This window comes from Piliocolobus tephrosceles, chromosome 16, assembly GCF_002776525.5.
Source record: "Piliocolobus tephrosceles isolate RC106 chromosome 16, ASM277652v3, whole genome shotgun sequence".
In the NCBI taxonomy this organism is placed as follows: Eukaryota; Metazoa; Chordata; class Mammalia; order Primates; family Cercopithecidae; genus Piliocolobus; species Piliocolobus tephrosceles.
Window position 1 is genome coordinate 54,904,260 of NC_045449.1, and position 20,582 is coordinate 54,924,841.

Below are 20,582 nucleotides of genomic sequence, written 5' to 3' on the forward strand. Positions count from 1 at the left end.
GGGCATGGGACTGTCCTGGGGGTGCAAATGGAGACCAGACTTGGTCACAGGAGTCCCACCCTTTTCCACCACACACGTCTGAGAGATACATCCAGTTCCAGCCACGGGGCTGTATGGGAACCAGGGATGGGGTGGAGGTAGCAGTGCAGTTTGAAAAAGCCCTTGGAAAGCCTTTTAAAATGTTAAATGTTTTTGAGCAGATGTTGCTTACACAGAACTCAGAAGGTACAAATAGGAATACAATGTCCCCTCCCACCCCGTCCCTGGCCACTGGATTCCCTCCCAGAGGCAACCATTTTGCCAATTTCATAAGTGTCCTTCCAGAGACATTCTCTGCATACATGAGTAATTATATATACGTATTCTTGTTTTTACCTGAATGTTGCATATTACACACACTGTGTACACCTTGCTTTTTTCATATAATCATCTATCTTAGAGATGGTTCCATATCAGTACATAAAGAGCATCTTCATTCTCTTTGCATTTGCATAATATCACAAAATGAACCATAATTTATTTAAACAAGTCTTTATTCTCAGTCTTCAGTTATTACAAATGGTGCTGCAATGAATAATCTTTGAAGGGTGATATTTGGCAGAGGTACAAATGTATCTATCCTGGAACTGCTGTTGCCCTCGGTCTCCTTTGCCACCCGACGCTTTCTCCCGCAGTGCTGAGGAAGGCGGGGGTTAGAGAGCAGAAGGGGAGGACACTCCAGGCTGTCCAAGGGCCAGGGCTTCTGACTGTGGAAGAGACGGACTGACCTAGGCAGTCCCAAGAATCCCATCGCCTAAAGATCAGAGCTGGAAGAGACCTTGGAGACTCTCCCTCCCATCTTGAGGTTCCCAGACCCGCCTGGTTATAAGAATCGTCCAGAGGCAGATCACCTGGGGTCAGGAGTTTGAGACCAGCCTGTCCAACATGGTGAAACCCCATCTCTACTAAAAATACAAAATTAGCCGGGTGTGGTGGTGCACACCTGTAATCCCATGTACTAAGGAGGCTGAGGCAGGAGAATTGCTTGAACCCAGGAGGCAGAGGTTGCAGTGAGCCGAGATCATGCCATTGCACTCCAGCCTGGGCAAAAAGAAGGAAAATCCATTAAAAAACAAAACAAAACAAAACAAAAATGTGGCCAGCTGCGGTGGCTCACGCCTGTAATCCCAGCCCTCTGGGAGGCTGAGGCAGGCAGATCACAAGGTCAGGAGATCGAGACCATCCTGGCCAACGTGGTGAAACCTCATCTCTGCAAAAATACAAAAATTAGCTGAGCATGGTGGTGCATCCCTGTAATCGCAGCTACTTAGGAGGCTGAGGCAGGAGAATCACTTGAACCAGGGAGGCAGAGGTTGCAGTGAGCTGAGATCGTGCCACAGCACTCCAGCCTGGCGACAGAGCAAGACTCTGTCTCAAAAAAAAAAAAAAAACGTATATGGAATCGCCCAGAGCACCTGTCCAAATACAGGTCCCAGGGCCACACCCAACACCTAAGAAATCACACCGTCCAAGGAGGACCTGGGAATCTGTCTTTCATGAGTGCCCCAGGGGAGCCTTCTGATGGGGCAAAAGTGAGAAACTGTAATCTAGTGCAACCCGTTCACATTGCAGATGGGCAGACTGGGACCCAGAATTGGGGACTGATTCACACAAGATCACATGGCCAGAGTAAGTCAGAGCCTGGAACCCAGGGCGTCGGAGCTCAGGCTCTGCTTTGCCCACTGCCAGGTATCTGCGTGAAACAAAGTTAAAAGAATCACGTTCCTTCACCCCCAGCTTGCTAAGCCCCCACACGGAGAGCCCACCTGGGAAGTCCTGGGATTGGGAGGAGGGCTCTTCCTGGACTGAGGGAAGGAGGTGGGGTTCCAGGTCAGGAGACTTAGTTGGGCCGGAGGAGATGGCCTTGGCTGGGGGAGTGGGAGTGGGCAAGACCGTTCAGGGATGTGGGGAATCCGTAGCCTGGCACACAGTAGAAGGAGGGAGGAAAGGAAACAGGGCTGGTGCTCAAAAGAGCGGGTCAGTGCTGTCAGCGACTCAGGACTACACGCCATGCCAGAGAGGGATGGTGTTGAGGAGGTACAGCTAAGCCACGAGGTCAGGCTACAGGCCGCACTGTCTGTCCCAGCCTCACGCCCTGCACTCAACCCTCCTGAGGGTGAGGGTGGGGTCTTCGTGGTTCACCTGTCTCTCCTGCTCTCATGTAAGCCCCTTCCTTTCAGTTGGCTGATGGGGACACTCGGCAGCCCCCGTTTTCCCCAGCACCCTTCAAAGGCTCAAGGGCAGTAGGTTAGCCACCCTCGGCCCGCCCTGCAACGCCCACCCCTGCCAGGACAGGGGTCTCTCCCTCTCTCCACCAGCAGGGTTAGGACAAGGAAGAGGATCAGGAGCCCAGTCTCGTCAGCCCTCTCTTTGCATTGCAGTGGGAATAGCACAGACCTTAGGGTTTGGGTTTCAATGGGAACCTGCTGCATGACCTAGAGGAGGCAACTTAACCCCACCAAGTTCCCAAAACTGGTGGCCAGGAATTCAGATCTCCGCCTTGGGGATGGAAGGGTGGTGTTGGCCTGTCTTGGCCTATGGGAGATGTTCCATTCACCTGCCGCCCCCTGTCTCATCTCCCCTGTGAGGTCAGGGGAGGTTGTAACGTACACCTGGGGGAGTGACCTGCCCCACCCCCCAGCCCGTCCATGCCTGGCTGTGCCGCCTCTTTCCTCTGCAGCCCCGGCTGGCCTGGTGCCTCGCACTCTGGGTAATCGATGGATTTAATTAGTGAAAATGCCATTCCCTTCTGCCAGCCCCCAGCCTCGCCAGACCCTCCCAGAACTGCAGAGGAAAGTATCCAATTAATTGAGTGGTAGGTTTCTCAGCTCTGGGCCTGGGCTAAGCCCTAATTAAGCTCCAGCGCCCTGGGGTATTGCAGATAATGGATTCGCAGAAGTCCGCCTGTGAAATGGGAGTGGCGAGGGCACCCCAAGGCCAGGCACCCCAGGAGATCTGCCCGCAGCCAGCACCACCAGGGAACAGACCCGCAACTGGGGAGCCTGTTGCATGCATGGCTGGCCCGGGGATGGCACTGAGCCCCCAGCAGAACCCCTACACCTGCTCCCCATATCAGCACCCTCTCCTCCCCCCACCACCTCCCTCCGCTACTGTTCACTCCCTTCCCCCCGTCCGACCTTCCCCCACCCACCCGACACTTGCGCACACTCCATTCCCCTTCCCCACACCCTGCTGAGCACAGGAGCTTGGGCCTCAGGCGCGGTCTGGGAGGACACACCGTGGTGGGACATGAAACGGAATCGGGGGTTCTGGGTTTGTGGGCCAAGGTTCACTGCTCACCATCTGGGGAGAGGTGGGCGGTGGTTGGATCAGGGCTTCTGAACTGTAAAGGTGCTTTTTCCCAAAACGAAGCTCCGATTCCGTGGGCCTAGCGTAGGGCACACATTCCACTTTCCTCAAGGTCTCTGCGAGCTCCTCTGTGTGCTGTTGCTGGGCCAGGGGCTGCCCTTTGAGGATCGAGGGACTGGAGTGAGTGCCCGCTGTGGGGTAAGAGGAGTGTCTCTGGAAACTTCAGTGGAGAGGAGGCGCCAGAATGGAGTGGGCACCGGGGGGAGCTTGGAAGGGAGGTCTCATTGCCACCATCCCAGAGAGGCATCAGGACGGGTCTGGCACTGCAGCACCTGGGACGAGGTGGTGTCCTGCAGAGTCCAGTCAGAGTCAGCTGCGCACTAATTGCTTATTCAATTCAGGTCACTGAGGGTACAGCGGAGTGGCCTCTGCCAAGTACCACGCTGTGCCACCCTCCTTAGGTGCCTGCTGGTCTTAGGTCTCCAGACTGGACGGAGAGGGAGTGCTGGTCAGGGCCCCGGGGGTAGCTGCGCCCATTTGTCCTTTGGACATCCCAGCTGCTTTGCTGTTATCGTGGCTGTCGGTCGGTGTGTGACTGGCTGTCCCTGGGGGTGCTGCTGACTCTCCTCTCCAGGTGTCACTGGCCACCTCTCAGGGTGTTTCTAGGTGCCTTTTAAGGCCTTGCTGTCTCTCTAAATAATGCTGTCCAGAACTCTGGTTGTTATTGGAAATGTCACAGCGTCACTGGCTTCTGTCTGGGTGATGCACAATGTATCTGTCTCGGGGTATCAGCAGCCATCCCTCAGGCTCTCTCTCCAGCTGTCTTCTCAAGCTGTTTCTCTGGTTGCATCATGCTGATGTGACCAATAAGAGACAGGGCTTGAACCTGGCCCAGGCCCGACTGCTCAGGGAGTCACACTGAGACTTTGTCCTCCGGGAATGGTTTCGCCTGATTCTCCCTCTCAGGCTCTTGGAGAAAAGCCCTCGTGGGTGCTATCCTCCCAGCAGGAGGTCCCCCGAGGCTCCTGGGCCCAAAATGGAGCGAGACCACCCCAGAGAGTGCCTTTGCTTTCAATTCCTGCTTGTTCCCCAAGAAATCTCCGAGGGGGCTGGGGGCGGTGGCTCACGCCTGTAATCCCAGCAGTTTGGGATGCCAAGGCAGGTGGATTGCCTGAGCTCAGTTCGAGACCAGCCTGGGCAACATGGCAAAACCTCATCTCTACCAAAAAATACAAAATATTAGCTGGGCATGGTGGCGCATGCCTGTGATCCCAGCTACTCAGGAGGCTGAGGCAGGAGAATCGCTTGAACCCAGGAAGCAGAGGCTGCAGTGAGCCATGATTCTGCCACTGCACAACTCCAGACTGGGCGACGGAGTGAGACTCCATCCATCCCCCACCCAAAAAAAGAAATGTCCCTGGGAAACCAGGAAAAGAGGGATTTCAAAGCCAGGCAGACCCAGGTTCCAGATGCCGGCTGCATGGCATGGCCAATTACTCAGTCTCTTCCACGGGAAGAACTGGGATGAGAGGAGCAGTCTCCAAGGGCAGCTGTGGGAAAGGAAAGCAGTGGCATCTGCAGAGCTCCTGGCACAATGCTTAGCATACAGCAGGTGCTTAATAGATGAATCCTCCCCACTCCAACCCCAAGGGCCTGGTGCGGCCTGACTCAGGAGCGAGGTGGGGCCTGGCAGGTGGCAGTGAATGGTCTGCCTGCACACTGCGCCCCTCCCGCCCAGCCTGGGCCTGTGAACAAGGCCGGGGTGTCGTGCCATGCTCGGCTCCACACATGCTGTCATTACCCAGGGGCTTCTCAGCATGGATTTGTGGAAAATTTAATAAAAGGATATTAAATACCAGCTCCAGACAGCCTGTGATGCGTGCATATCTTCCGAAGCCTCCGGATTGGGGCATCTGCCGCCAGGCGCTTAGAGACCCCCCCACTTGCACGGGTGATGGGTCCCCTCTCCTTACTCCCCTCTGTCTCTCTCCTGCCTTCGTTTACACCTCCCTGGATCCCAGTCCTTTGGAGGCTGGAGTTGTTCATGTAATTTCCTGCCATGTTCCAGAAAGCCTCTGCCTGGAAACCAGCTCTGAGAACAGAGCTTCTGTAGGAGCCTCTGGACCTAAGAGGTTCCTGATGAGGATGCCCCTTCAGAAGGGCCTTGGTGGCCGGGTGGAACTGGGCATAGGGTCTTGGCTCCTCCTGGGATGCCTGGTGGATAGGGCTGGACTTGACCTCTGGTTTTGTGTGGGTTCTGTAATTCCAACAGGAAGGCCTGCGGAGTAGCTCCTTGGTGGCTCTGAGAGGATGATGAGGGCTGTTGTGAGCTCACCACTTCTCGGCGCTTGCATGTCACCCGTTTCTGTGCCTCATGATCATTCAGCCCCACCCCAGGGCCTGGAAACGGGGAGGGAGGGAGGTGCTGCCAGGGACCGCTCCTTTCCCAAAGCCACCTGCTTTCAACACCTGTCTTTCCTTCCTTCACTCACACACTGCTTTGGAGTTCCACTGTATGTCAAGCTCTTGGTTTCTAGGCCCTGCTTCTTGGGACCTACAAAAGTGTGGATGGGGGCTTTGCTCTGGGGCAGGAGTCTGCAGAGAGCTGGGCATGGGGACCGGCCAGTTCCCTATTATGGGCTGGGCTGGGGACCTGTTTGCAGCCTTTGTACCTTGCCAATCTGCACGTGCAGGCAAGAGGTGGTTTTGAAGTTGCGCGACCTCCAGTGCGTCAACATAACCTCTGTGCTGTTTTCCTACAAAATAAAGCCCAGGAGCCCTTCCAGCTCCCCCTATGGAGTTGCCCTGATGGTTTAAGACGCTAACAGATACGAAAATCCTCTGTAAATGGGAAGGCTTCATCACTCTTGGAACTTAAGATTGCTGTAAAGAGGAGGGCAGTGACCTCCATCAGTATATTAAAGTCATTAAGAAATAAACCCGGGGAATGTGTTCCAGTCCTGGGAGAGGATCCTGCTCACTTTGCACAGATCCCCTTGGGCCAGGGATGGGGAAGGCCCTGGAAAGTGAGTTAAGGAGACTTTTCTGTGGTTTCGGCTGATTCTGTGGATGCCAGAGCCCAGCAGCTGCCCGGCCCCTCCTCGCTCACAGGAGCAGGCGGTGTTGCAGCAGGAGGGATTCAAGGGCGGCCGAGAAGGTGGTGACTCAGTTCAGAAATGGGGGGAGAAGATAAATCCCGGGAGGTTGGTGTCTCTGCAGCTGAGAGATCCACCTGGTGTTCCAACCGGGTGGCAGCATGGGCAGATGCGACTGTGAGGGCGCACCTGAGAGCCGGCCACACACGCTTGTGCGTGCAGAGGGGGCATCCGTGTGGAGTGGGGAATCCCACGTGATGTGGAGACTCAGACACAACACAGAGCAGCGAACAGAGCATGGGATTCAGGGACAGACAGAGCCTCAAACTGGACGCATTGCTCTGCGGCGAGGCCTGACCCACAGCAGGTACTCAGGAAGGGGGAGTGGCGCTTGAGATCATGACCTGCTCCGTCCCAGCCACCCCCAGGCGATGTCCTCATAGAGCAGCCCCCATCCAGCAGGCACAAGGGCATGGCTGTGCAGAAGGCTCACCTCTGCCCCTGTCTCCTGCTCCAGAAAAAAAGCAAGGTGCACTACCATGTCGCCGTCATCATCAACTACCTGGGCCACTGTATCTCCCTGGTGGCCCTCCTGGTGGCCTTTGTCCTCTTTCTGCGGCTCAGGTGAGAAGACCCCAGCACTGCCTCCTCCTGTCCCTGGGCCCTAGAGCAGGAGCAGGGTGGAGAAGTGAGAGGAGCAGCTCTAGGTCAGGGTGGGGGTTGCTGGGAGAGGGTGGCAGGGGCTGGCTTATCCGAGAGTCTCGGGTCTCTGGGAACCTCTGGCAGAGCCGCTCTGCGCCCTCCCCAGTAGCTGCTGGAATGGTGGGGAGGGACAAAGCTTGTCTTATGTCACCCACACCCAGGCCGGGCTGCACCCATTGGGGTGACCAGGCAGATGGAGCCCTGGAGGTGGGGGCTCCATGGAGTGGTGCCCCATTTCAGGTTCAAAGGTACCTGGGCCCCAGCACTACCGCCAAGGATGCAGGTGGCAGAGCCAGGGATGGGGATGGTTGGGATCAGGAGCCGAGCATCAGGGCTGGAGGCTGGGAGCAGGGCTGACCCCCGTGACTGTCCATCCTGGAATGGCAGGGAGTGGAAGGCACCCCCAGGGCAAGCGGGCATCCCCAGGAAGCCAGCTGCCCTGGTCCATGGAGTGCCAGGGAGAGCCTGGGGCTTTTGTCTGGGTGGGTTGCAGGCAGGAAGGGCTCCATGGGGCATTAGGAGAGCCTTAGCTGTCACTTCCCTGTGTGACTTGGCCCATCAGCCCCGCCCTGTCAGTTTCCTCATCTACACATCTGGGTTGGGGTGATGTGGGTGGCCTGCCCCTTATCCTCTCTCTCCTGTCGCTTCCATCGTCCACCTGCCCTGCTGCACCAGGAGCATCCGGTGCCTGCGAAACATCATCCACTGGAACCTCATCTCCGCCTTCATCCTGCGCAATGCCACATGGTTCGTGGTCCAGCTAACCATGAGCCCTGAGGTCCACCAGAGCAACGTGGTGCGTCCTGGCGGGGGAGCGGGGAGCAGGTCAGGCCAAACCCACGTCAGAGAAGGGGCCCAGGTGGGCCTGCCCTGCAGAGGAGGCGCCCACAGAACAGGAGTGGGATCCCAGGGTGTGCCCTGTCCTGCCTGGGGGAGGCCCAGGGCCAGGGTTTGGTGCCGCCCCTGCCCCCCATCATCATCTTTGGTTGGGGGTGGGGTGGCAGGGCTGGTGCAGGTTGGTGACCGCCGCCTACAACTACTTCCATGTGACCAACTTCTTCTGGATGTTTGGTGAGGGCTGCTACCTGCACACAGCCATCGTGCTCACCTACTCCACCGACCGGCTGCGCAAGTGGATGTTCATCTGCATTGGCTGGGGTGAGCTGGGCAGCCACCTCCCCGGCCTGGGCAGTGGCGACCGCCGCGCTGCCCTCTCCTCACCCAGACTCAGGCCAGAGGGCTGGGGGTCCTGAGGGATGGAGGTCGGGTTGGGGCACTGGGGTGTGCGCCATAGCCCTCTGCTCCTCTTGGGGGTGGGGGGCAGCAGGAGCACCTTGAAGGAGGTGTGTGAGTTTGAGATCCACCCTGGGTAACCCTAGACACCCTGGAGCCTGGGCTGCACTGGGGTCCTCCAGGGCCACATCCCCTAGCCCCTGCTGAGGGTTCTGTGACAGCCCATCTCTCCCCCAGGTGTGCCCTTCCCCATCATTGTGGCCTGGGCCATTGGAAAGCTGTACTACGACAATGAGAAGTAAGTCACCTCCTTTCCCTTCCTGCCCCCAAGGTTTAGGCTGCCAGCCTAGCTTGGTGACACTCCCAAGGGCCTTGGGCCATGCTGGCTTTCCCCTCAGGACCATGGCTTCTGCATCTATAAAGGGAGGGATCTGGGGGTTGGACTCATTCAGAGGGTCCCTGCCTGTGCTCTGCCTGGGTGGGACTGGACAAGCAGGATCCAGCCTCCTTTATCTGCCTTGAGCTTACACAGGAAGCAGCCTGGAGCCAGACTGCCCAGGTTCAGAATCGTGGCTCCATCATTAAATAGCTGTGTGACCTTGGACGGATTACTGCAGTGTGCCTCAGTTTCCTCATCTGTAAAATGGACATACTACTGCCTCAAGGGCTGTTGTGGGGTGATATCAGTCCACCTATATTAAGCATTTAGAGGCCGGGCGCAGTGGCTCAAGCCTATAATCCCAGCACTTTGGGAGGCCAAGGCGGGCAGATCATGAGGTCAGGAGATTGAGACCATCCTGGCTAACATGGTGAAACCCCATCTCTACTAAAAATACAAAAAAAATTAGCCAGGCGTGGTGGCAGGCGCCTGTAGTCCCAGCTACTCGGAGGCTGAGGTGGGAGAACGGCATGAACCCGGGAGGCGGAGCTTGCAGTGAGCCGAGATCGCACCACTGCACTCCAGCCTGGGCAACACAGAGAGACTCCGTCTCAAAGAAAAAAAGAAAAAAAAAGGCATTTAGAATAGGACCTGGCATATAGAGCAAATGCTGTATAAATGTGTTCTAGTAATATTAAGACATCTTAATAGAAGAGTCCTTGAATTTAATAGAAGTGGACCTAGATGATCCCAGAGGCTTCTTCCAGCTCTGAAGTTCTTTGGTTCCTTATGAAATGGACTCAGATGTTTCCAGTCGTGCCTGGAAACTTGATTTCTGCTGCAGTGGTGCTCAGCCTTGGCTCACATTAGAATCACCTGAGATGCTTCGAAAAGTACCAATGCCCAGGCTTCACCGCCAGAGAGTCAGGTGTAACCCCTCTGGGGTGTGGCCTGGCACCCAGAAGTCTTGAAAACTGCCCAGGTGATTCTAATGTGCAGCTAAGATTGAAAACCACTGAGAGAGGGGGGAGGGCAGAAAAGGTGGACATGGATGGCAGGGGAGCCCCAGGACCTTCTTTGCCAAACAAGTGTTCCCAGGAACCTATCTGACTGACTGACCTGGCGTCCAACTGGCCTCCACCACAGTGACAAGCCCTCTCCTCCCCCCACGGAGGGGAGGAGGCCTGCATGGCTTCATTGGGCTGAAGGAGGAGCCTGGAAGATTATCTTGCGTGTTTATGAGGTTGACTCCCTCCTGACTCAGGCTAGCTGAGGCCTTGGGAGGCCTTGGGAGGCCGAGGCGGGCGGATCACTTGAGGTCAGGAGTTTGAGACCAGGCTGGCCAACATGGTGAAACCCCATATCTACTTTAAAAAATACAAAAATTAGCTGGGTGTGGTGGTGTGCACCTGTAGTCCCAGCTACTTGGGAAGGCTGAGAATCTCTTGAACCCAGGAGGCAGAGGTTGCAGTGAGCCAAGATCGTGCCACTGCACTCCAGCCTGGGCAACAGAGCGAGACTCCACAAGCCTCAAAAAATAAAGCAAAACAAAAACTGGGCTAAAGGAGAAAGTGAGTCTGAGCGGCTCTGAAGCCCCACCTGGTGGTGAGAATTCAACACTGCAACAGAGAGGATCTGGGTGTGAGAAAGCAGAAACGAACTTACTTGCAGACCAGAGGCCCAAGGACTGGACCCAGCCCTCAGAAGCTGTGTGTGGCCGGCATGGTGTTTTCTGAAAACTCGATTTTGTAGCCAACCTTTAAAAAATCCAAAGGTTTCATATACAAATCTCAGTTTCTGGCTTATGAGATCTAGCCACTGGGGGTCTTCATACCCACGAGGACATAAGGGCTTCCAGTTTGTCTGGTCCCCACCCACTCCCCAGGCCTCCCTGGAGCTTGCTGGAGGGACACTCAGGAAAATGCAAAGCAATTACCCCCTGCAGCAGGTAGAACCTGTGCCAATGTTCCTCTCAAGGTCGTTCAGGCTGCGATTAGACAGGTTCAGGCTGAGATTGCAAACTGCTGGGTGCCCACTGGGTGACAGGTGTGGTGCCGCTCCCACCAGCAGCCCCGCAGAGGACATGCTGGGCCTCAGCCACAGCCAGGGGACCGTGAGGAGGAGCCAAGGATGCAGCCTGCGTATTGAGCCCATGCCCATTCCCGGCCACTCAGTCTTTCCCACTGTCTTCCTCCTGCCCCAATGTTTGCTTCCAACTTTGCATCTCATCACAGAGGATGCTGTCCATTCTGCAGATGGGACAACTGAGGCTTGGCAGTGGGATCAAGTGACTTGACCTTCTGCCAGGGTTAGAATTGGGACATCTACCTCCTGGCTCCCAGCCCCAGTCCTGTCCTGGCTAAGCACTGTCCCTCCCCATGCCACCGAGGCAGATGCAGATGACCCCTCCTCCCCTTTCCTTTGTGGCCTTCTAGGTGCTGGTTTGGCAAAAGGCCTGGGGTGTACACCGACTACATCTACCAGGGCCCCATGATCCTGGTCCTGCTGGTAAGAACGTGGGTAGGGGCAGGAGACAGGACCCAGTGGGGAGGGGTGATCAGTGCCAACTGTGGACAGAAAGGACCCCTCTTCCTAGAGGTGGGGGCCACCCAAGGAGGGGGCATGGGCCAGGGATATGCAGCTGCTCCTGAGGAGGAGGGAGAACAGCAGGAGCACTGAGGCCAGAGCTGAGAGACCTGGATCCCCAGCCTCTTGCACACTCCAGCCCGCTGGTGTGCTCAAATTACAGATCAATTTCATCTTCCTTTTCAATATCGTCCGCATCCTCATGACCAAGCTCCGGGCATCCACCACGTCTGAGACCATTCAGTACAGGTAACTGGGTACCGCCTCCCCCAGGCTTCCCCCTGATGAAATCCCTGCTCCCCATGCCTCTCACATGCCAGAGACCTGCCACTCCCTCCCCCGACCTGGCCCTCTGCTGAGCCAGCGGGCAGCCCATCCTGGGGTGGGCTGTGACTCCAAGCCTCCCCACCCGCCCCACCCCAGGAAGGCTGTGAAAGCCACTCTGGTGCTGCTGCCCCTCCTGGGCATCACCTACATGCTGTTCTTCGTCAATCCCGGGGAGGATGAGGTCTCCCGGGTCGTCTTCATCTACTTCAACTCCTTCCTGGAATCCTTCCAGGTACAGCCCTGGAGGGGCACACTGGCACCTCCTTGGGTGGGGATTCTCCCAAGCAGATGCCTGGAGGGTAGGAGGCCATGGAGAAGCAAGGGGCAGCCCAGAGGCTGGGTGGGCGACACCTGTGACCGACCTTTGACGCCTCCTCTCTCCTCCCCAGGGCTTCTTTGTGTCTGTGTTCTACTGTTTCCTCAACAGTGAGGTGAGGACCTGGGGGCCCTGCGGCGGGGCTCGGGGCTGCAAGGCCTGTTGGGGCTGGCAATAGTCTAGAGCCTTCTCCTCCCCTCCCAGGGCTGGCTCTCTCCCTCCCTGTTCCTCCTAGGTCCCTGGGGGATGCTGCTGGGAGCCCCAGGCCGGCCCCTCCCACCTGTCCACTCCGACAGTGGCAGCCCTCTCCTTTGCTCTCAGAGGCCGCTGGCACCAGGCTGGAAGCCAGAGCTCCAGTATCTTTGATGAGCCTGTGAAAACCAGGAAGGGCTGAGCCCTGGGCAGGGGATATGTGTGGGTTGAGAGCAGGAAGCCCTGATGGCAAAGGCCATATGGTGCCTTCATGTGGGTTAGAAAAGGGTGCCCCTTCCCCAGAACATTTGAGAAACCTGTTCTGGCAAGGTTAGAAAAGGGTGCCCCTTCGCCAGGACACTTGCGAAACCTGTTCCGGCAAATATGCAAAGCAGCCATGTTAAGGCTGTGAGTGCCATCCTCTCCTGAGGACTTCTGTGTACTCAGCTGACCTGCGCAGCCGCTTACCTGCACAGCTGCTCGTGGCGACCCAGGGGAGGGAGGGGGTCCTGAGCCCCAGGCTCAGATGTCGTGCTCCTCCCTGTGCCCGCAGGTCCGCTCTGCCATCCGGAAGAGATGGCACCGGTGGCAGGACAAGCACTCGATCCGTGCCCGAGTGGCCCGCGCCATGTCCATCCCCACCTCCCCCACCCGTGTCAGCTTTCACAGCATCAAGCAGTCCACAGCAGTCTGAGCTGGCAGGTCATGGAGCAGCCCCCAAAGAGCTGTGGCTGGGGGGATGACGGCCAGGCTCCCTGATCACCCTGCCTGTGGAGGTGACCTGTTAGGTCTCGTGCCCACTCCCCCAGGAGCAGCTGGCACTGACAGCCTAGGGGGCCACTCTCCCCCTGCAGCTGTGCAGGACTCTAGCTCATGAGTGGAAAGTCATCTACAGGACTGGGCCAGTCCCGGGGCCTCTGGCTTCCCTGCCCAATCCTCCCTGGAGAAGGGACGTGGGAATGAATGGAAATGGGCTGCTGCACACCCACAGCAGCACGCGCGTCCCTCCAAGGCTGTCTTCTCCCAGAGCACAAGAAGTCCAGCCCACTGGGACCTGGGGCTGCCCTCGGCAACTGTGGGGAGGCCGTTTGCTGCCCCAGGGCATCATGGGCAACTCGTGACAGCCTCTGACTCACCACGATGACGCCTCTGGACCTCGGTGATGCCTTCCGACACCACTGGGAACTAAGGGCCCTCTCTCAGGAACCCTGGAGACAGAAGTCAGGTGTCATCGTCAGATGTGTGGCCACAGCACTAGGGTCACCCCCCAGGCCTCCAGAACCTCATTGACACTGTGGCACTGCCACCAGCAATGCCCTGCCTCGCTGCCTTCATCCTGAACATGTACTACCCTGCAGGCCAGGCCAGCTTCCCCTCACTTAACCACAGGCAGTACCTCATCCCACACCAGTCACCTCCCGCCCCTTTTCCTCTTTTGTGAGAAGAGGGGGCTGGAGGGGGCAGAGTGGCCTGTGAGCAAGAGCCAGGGGTGTCCCAGCCCCGGCCTCTGGGGCAGAGCTTGTAGCCCCGGATGGCCTCTGGGGCAGGACCACTAGCTAAACAAGCCAGGAGAAGGCTCCTGCCCAAGTGGCTCTTGGGACAACATGCTGCTTACACTCTAGGTGTGGACTGGCTACAGCCCCCACTGACCTGCCCATGTCCAGAGGGACTGGACAGCCAGAGCAGGGCTTTGGGGGGCACTAGAAGATGAGGGTATCGGCTGTGAAGCGGGTGGCTGGTATAAATAATAATATTTATCTTTTCAACCAGCATTTGTGAAGGCCTGGACTCCACAGGGGGCTGGATGGAGAGGGTGTCTCACAGAAGTGGGAGCCATTTCCCAGCTTTCAGGGGCTGCTGTGTTGCTGGGAAACCTGACCCCACTCTCACCCCGGCAAGGATGGTGCCAGGAGAGCCCCCGAGGGCCAGGAGAGGGGTGAGGGCAGAAGGGAGGGCTTCGAGGAACAGGTGGATCTGGCCAGGGTCCCCTTAGTTAGGGAGAGCTTGTTGTGAGGAGGTCAGAAGGAGAGGAGGACCACGGTTAAGGATGCAGAGGAGGGACACCATGGGTCAGGGGAAGGAACAAAGGAGACAGGAGTGTGTCCCAGCCCTGGGCAGAAGCTGAGCTGAGGAATGGGAAGCACAATTAGGGCGCAGGACCACCGGACAGGCCAGAAATGCAGCTGTCTCCGCTTGGGCACCACAAGAGACCATCCCTGAGACCCTGAGGTTTCTTGTGCAAACGCGAGGGAAGGGGAGTACAGAGAGGGCAACAGGGAGTGAAGCCAGGCAAGGAAGGCAGGGGAAAGGGGGAAGCTAGAGAGGAACACAGTAGCCCGTGAGCAAGAGACAGGTATGCCCCAGCCCTGGCCAGTGCCGCTCTGATGTGGGCAGCACACTCTTGCGTTCCCCTGCATGCTGGCTTCAGTGCCCCCAACTCTGAGCTGGAGGCTTGTAGCCCTGGGTGGCCTCTGGGGCAGGACCAACACTCCAACACTGTTGTGGGTGCCTGGAGCTCCCTTCTGCTGGGGAAGCCCTCCCTCATCCCACCCAACAGGTGAGGGAGCTGGGGTATTTATCCACCATCTCCCATCAGCTGTGGGTTGAGGGCTGCTCCCAGGGGGACATGAATTCTTCCACATTCCCACATCAGGCTACAGAGGGCCAGAGAGAGTTCTCAGGCACAGAAACGCGCAGGTGGGTGGAAGCCAGTGTGTGCTGCATTGGAGGGGCAGGGGGTGTGGATGGAACACCAGAACTCGACACAGGGCCCCCCTGAAGCCCGGGCCTTGCCTCTGAGTCTCTCTAACCAGGGAGGAGGGTCCATGGGTGGGGCGTATGTATGCACATGTGCACTTGCGCACCCAGGCGCACACAAGAGCTTGCAGTATCAGGACACCAGGAACAGACAAAGTCAATGCAGTGCCAAGAGCCCTGCAGCTCCTGCTGAGGGAGGGCAGGCTTCACTGGGAAGGGCCTGGGCTCGGGGGTAGCTAAGGATATGCTTGAAGGCCCTGTGGGGTACTCTGCTCTGCCAATTCTCCAAACTCTGTGCCCTGAAGTAGAGAGATGGGGTGGAAGACCCAGGGAGCACCATGACAGAGGCAGGCTGGAGGCTTCCAGCACAACTTGGGGGTATTGTGGGAAGTGGAGAAAAGCCCAGTAAAGGATCCTGGCTGCCCGGAGAGACCAGAAGTGACCTGAGTCTCTAATGGCCACAACAGAGACGGCTTTCCCAAATCTGTCACCCAGTGAAGGCAGAGACGTGAGAAGGCAAGGCTTTCCTGAGACAACGCTGGTGGGGATGGGATGGGGGGCGCACCACAGGGTTGGAGGAGCCGAGAGGGTGGGGATTGGGGGGAGACAGGGAAGGGATGGTACAGACTAGGAAGTATATGTAAGCACAGCCTGGCTGCATCCCGCTTTCCTCCGTGGGCTTCCTGGCAGCTCTCACTGCCAGGTACCTGGGCACCTACTGTGTGCTCAGCATTGTGCTAGGCCTTGGGTGAAAAGGAGATGAGCAGCCACCCCAGGGGGGACCCCCGGTACCCCAAAATACACAAAGCTCAGAGCCTCTGGCTCTGGAAGGCCACTAAGAGGACAGCTCCAAGACAAGTCTGGGGGTCATCGGAGAAGCTGGAGGCGGAATCCCTGGGCAGGCAGATGGAGCCTGGGGCTCCCCTCCCATTCAGAGAATCTGAGGGTGGAGGGACTGCTTCAGGGCACAGCCGGAAACGTCTGAGCCTCAGAACCTGCAGCTCAGAGGCCCAGAGTTCTGTCTCCCGTGGCAGACGTGCGCTCTGGGCTTCGGCGCAGAGAAGGCATCCCTGAGACCAGGCACCTGGGCCATTCTGCTCCGGTTCAGCTTGGGGTGGCGAGGCCCCTGTGGGAGTGAGTGGGGTGTGATGAGCCAAAAAACACACATGCGACTACACAGAGTTGGGGGAGCTACTGGGGGCCCTCCAGGCTGCAGTGGTGGGGGAGGGCCACTGGAGGCCCTCCAAGACCCGGAAGACCTCATGCCTGGAAGAATTTCTCTCCACGCCATGCCCAAAGGCTGCGGTCCCCTAATGCTACCCCCACCTAAGCCCATTTCTCCTTGACATCCTCCCTCATGGGCACAGAACAGCAGTGGAGGAAAAGCCCCACTGTTTTTCCAGTTCAGGCCACCCCCTCCCCGTCCCTTAGTGTGACAGCACAGCCCCTGCCCAGAGGTCCTCAGCTTCGCCTCCAGGCCTTCTTCTCTAGCCCCCTGCTACTGATGGCTCAGCTCTCCTGGGACCAGGACTGGGTGGGGAGTCAGACTGGGAAAACCACGTGTTAGCGGATGAGCTGGGTTTTGAATCCATAGACTAATACTTTCATTGTGGGTATTGTAGATTACTTTGCCATCCACAAATGTCCTTATAACATTTGTCTTCTAATCCTCCACTAGCCCACAGAGGCAGTAACCCACCTGTTTTGCAGCCAGGGAAGCTGAGGCCTGGTAGCTCCCCTGAGGTTGAAGGTCTGGTTCCAAGTCTAAGGCTTTTTTCACCCCTCAGTGAACTGAAGTCTTTGGGGCTTGGGTCCTGGGAGGCCAGAGCCAATGAAGAGCTCTGTGGCAAGAGGGCAGCAAGGAGGCCTCAGGGTCTCGGACTGATCTGGGACGTGCCCCACGTGAAGATGGGACGTTCCCAAAGATGGCCCCACCAGTGTCCAGCCGCTGAGCCCAGCTGGGTGGAAGCAATGAGTTCTGTGGATCCAGTATCTCCTTCCCCAGCTTCCTGACATCCTCCACACCCCCACTCCTTAAAATGATGCTTCATTTCAAACAGTGCAGCCAGGGCCACCATCAACCACACTGGGCCTCCCTACATGCCAGCCAGGGAGGGTGCCGCTGGCCTCCAGCCCAGGGGTAGCTCAGAGCCACCTCATCCAAACTGCCAACTGACTTCAAACTCAGCTGCCCACACTTGCTTCAAACCGAAGGGAATGCTTTCTACAATTTGCTAACAGCCACACTGATCATTATTGATTGTTTACCGGGCATCAGGTGCTGCTTAGCCCCTCACATGTTTATCTCATTGACTCTTTACTATGAGGCAGGGACTGTTAGCTCCATTTAACAGATAAGGTAAATAAAGCCCAGAGAGGTTAAGATACCTGCCTGATGGCACCCACGGATGGATGAAAAGCCAGGGAGGCCACACTAGGCCTCCATGAAGCTTAACCCCTATGCAGTGGGAGTTTTTAGTAAGGCTGTCCTCCCAGCCCCACTGCCCCTTCCAATCCCCTCCCCAGGGAAATCCTTCCATCCCCCGTCTGTGGTCAAACAGCATTCGGAGATGAGCTAGCTGAAGGAATTGGAGCCTGCAGAGCGTGGGCCTCGGGCAGGCCACTCCCCAAATCGGGCCTCCAAGCCAGTTCCAGCTGCCAGTCTCCCGTCCCCAGCCCCATCCCAGCTCTACCTGGGAGCATCACCTCCCACCCTTGCCCTCAGCTCACCAGCCCCTGCAGGTCCTGCTGGCAGACCAGGCTCAACAGAGACCTGGGCTGTATATATTTATCAAAACTCTCAGTGGGTTGGGAACACCAATGAGACCATTATTTGGAGAGAAGGCCAGAGACCACCCTTGGCTGCCAGATAGCAGCCCTACCAGCTTCTGTCCCTCCAAGGGGTCCTGGACTGATCCCTGGTGCCCAGCCTCATTGCCTATTGGGCCAAGGCAAGTGGGGCAGAAGAAGGGGTGGGGGCCTCTTAGGTGCCTAAGGAGCCCAGGTTGGGGGCATGGCAGGCATCAGCTAGGGTGAGGGGTCATGGGGGCAGCAGCCAGTGGGCCTGCCTGGCTCACCCTCAATACAGGGGAAGGGGGAGGGAGTGGACGGCAATCCACTCTAGAACATGCAGTGGGGAAGCTGCTGGGCAGGGCACCAGGGGCAGGTGAGGGGCCAGGTGAATTAGGCCCCTTCCCCACCCTTCCTGAGACCTGCTGCCCGGGGTCTGTTGCCCTTGCTGCCCTGTGTAATGAAGTTACATGTTCCAGGTATACGTAGGTCCTCAAGTAGAAAGCAGAGACATTATCCCAGCCTGCTCTAGGCAGCCACCCTGAGAACCCAGTCCATAGCTGAGGGGGCAGTAGGGTGCGGGGAGGGAGGGGGGGTTGTGGGGAGCAAAGTCGCAGATGCAGGGGGTGCCCTCCAGGAAAGGAGTTGAATCTGGAGGTCAGTGGGGGTGGGGAGGGTGGCAGGGCTGAAGTCTTGGAGCAGGATTTCAGCCTGGCAGTGGGCTATGGCCCCAAGGGGCATCAGCCACTCATGTGAAGACACTGACCAGGGCTCCAAGTGGCCACCAGAGGAGCGATTCCAGGGCTGATGGATGGGGGTGGGCACAGGGATGGGGGACCTGGGGAAGCAGTGATCAAACATACCCGTGAAAGCCTTCTGTGAGCGGGGTCCCAGGCAGGGTCTCGGAGGGAATGAGCCTTCTGAGCCCTGGGTAGATCCACGGGTAGATCTGGGAGAAGGGGCAGGAGCAAGCTCTGCTTGAGGTGTCTGTGCAGACCCCCAAATTGGGGCATGTGCTGGTCTGAGGGAGTCCAGAAGAACTAAAATGAGACCCGTCCTGAGGAGAGAGCAGCTAGAGGGGACTGGAGTTGCTCCATTTCGTCTGGGCACAGTGGTTCACACCTGTAATCCCAGCACTTTGGGAGGCCAAGGTGGGTGGATCACTTGAGGTCAGGAGTTTGAGACCAGCCTGGCCAACATGGTGAAACCCTGTGTCTCCTAAAATTACAAAAATCAGCCAGGCATGGTGGCACGTGCCTGTAATCCCAGCTACTCGGGAGGCTGAGGCAGGAGAATCACTTGAACCTGGGAAGTGGAGGTTGCAGTGAGCTGAGATTGTGCCACTGCACTCCAGCCTGAGGGACAAAAACGAAATTCCATCCCCCAAAAAAGTCCCATTTCAACCATGTTAGTGCACAATTTGGTGACTTTAAATACACAATGTGGTGCAACTGTCACCGCTGAGAGAGAAAAAGTTCTGGAACGTCTTCATCATCCCAAATGGAAACCCCACACCCCTCAGGCACTCATTCTCCCCTCCCCCAGCCCCTGCCCGCCACGCATCTGCTCTCTGCCTCTGCAGATCTGCCTGTTTTGGCTGTTTCATGTAAGCAGAATTAATCGTACAATATGTGTCCCTTTGTGTCTGGCTTCTTCATTTAGCATAATGTGTTTGCACTTAGCATAACGTTTTCAAGGTCCATGCACATGGTAGCAGGTATCAAAACGTCATTCCTCCTTATGGCTGAATGCGATTCCCTTGTGTGGAGAGACCTCAGTTTCTCCATTCGTCAGCGGATGGACGTTTGGGTTCTCTCCACCTATTCCAAGTTATTATGAATGGTCCTGCTGTGAGCATGCATGGACACGCTTTTGTTTGAAGGCCTGATTTCAATTCTTTGGGATATATATATCCAGGAGTAGAAGTGCGAGGTCATATGGTAACTCTTCATTTAATTTATCTAGGAGTCGCCAAGCCGCTTCCTGCAGCGGCGGCACAATTTTACATACACCAGCAGTGTATGAGGGTCCCAGCTTCCCTATATCCTCGACAAAGCTTGTGATTGGGTTTTGTGACAAAGTGGATGTGCTGGTTCTTGTTTTTTAAAAGATCCACTACTCCCTGGGTGGAGAACAGGGCCCCAAGTGAAAGCCTAGGTTGCCTGTTCATTGCTGGGGGGCCAGAAAAGGTTTTACTATCGCAGCCGTCTGTCGGGGGCTGCCTGCCCTCCTGCCCTGCTGTGCCCAGCATCTATGTGCTCGGATTCAGAGAGGTGCACCCAGTTTAGATACTGCTGTACTCTGTGATAAGAACCCTATGGGTGAGCCTCCCTCTCCTAACCACCCTCCTGGCCAACCTCCCCTTTGAAATGGGAGCACTCGGAAGGGACAGCTGGCAGCCTCCCCCCCGGGCTCTGCCTGCTTCTCCTCACACCGGCTGGTGGTTTGTCTGCCAGTCACTTGCATTTGTTCCCGAACATGTTTCTGACAGTTCACTTGTCATTGTAATTACTGTTGTAATCTAACTAAATGTTACATTACTGATGAATCAGAAGTGCACTAACAAGGAGAGATGTTTCTTACGAAAATTCAGTCTAATGTTTTGAAAGATACTTTACAGTTGAATCACCAAAAATATTGGCAAATTAGGTGTGGGTAAGACGAGTGTAAATAACTGGGTGGGAGAGAATTGTCAGAATCTCAGGGGGGTTCCACTTGCTGACCACTTCACAGGGCCCTTTAAACTCGCCCTCCAGTTCAAAGAATCAACAGCGGATGTTGGAGATGATGTTTCATCCCTGTGAGTTTCCCAAGGAAAGCAGCATGGGACCGTAAGAGACGGACCTGTAATAGAAGG

At 56.8% G+C, this 20,582-nt stretch overlaps 1 protein-coding gene across 6 annotated transcripts in view; it reads left to right on the forward strand.

Annotated features, from left to right (window-relative positions):
- CRHR1 (corticotropin releasing hormone receptor 1) overlaps window positions 1–13,950 on the forward strand; it is a 50,973-nt gene extending 37,023 nt beyond the window's left edge. For 4 of the 6 annotated variants that reach the window (XM_023196171.2, XM_023196172.3, XM_023196168.3 and 1 more), the window contains 9 exons: window positions 6,961–7,067; window positions 7,821–7,941; window positions 8,150–8,303; window positions 8,616–8,676; window positions 11,193–11,265; window positions 11,507–11,592; window positions 11,767–11,902; window positions 12,060–12,101; window positions 12,732–13,950. In XM_023196171.2, coding sequence (XP_023051939.1) covers window positions 6,961–7,067; window positions 7,821–7,941; window positions 8,150–8,303; window positions 8,616–8,676; window positions 11,193–11,265; window positions 11,507–11,592; window positions 11,767–11,902; window positions 12,060–12,101; window positions 12,732–12,872 — 921 coding nt within the window. In that variant the 3' untranslated portion in view covers window positions 12,873–13,950. Of the gene's footprint in view, window positions 1–6,960; window positions 7,068–7,306; window positions 7,394–7,820; window positions 7,942–8,149; window positions 8,304–8,615; window positions 8,677–11,192; window positions 11,266–11,506; window positions 11,593–11,766; window positions 11,903–12,059; window positions 12,102–12,731 lie in introns of all 6 variants that reach the window. The other 2 variants (XM_023196166.3, XM_023196169.3) reach the window with 2 other exon arrangements.
- Window positions 13,951–20,582: the final 6,632 nt, after the last annotated feature.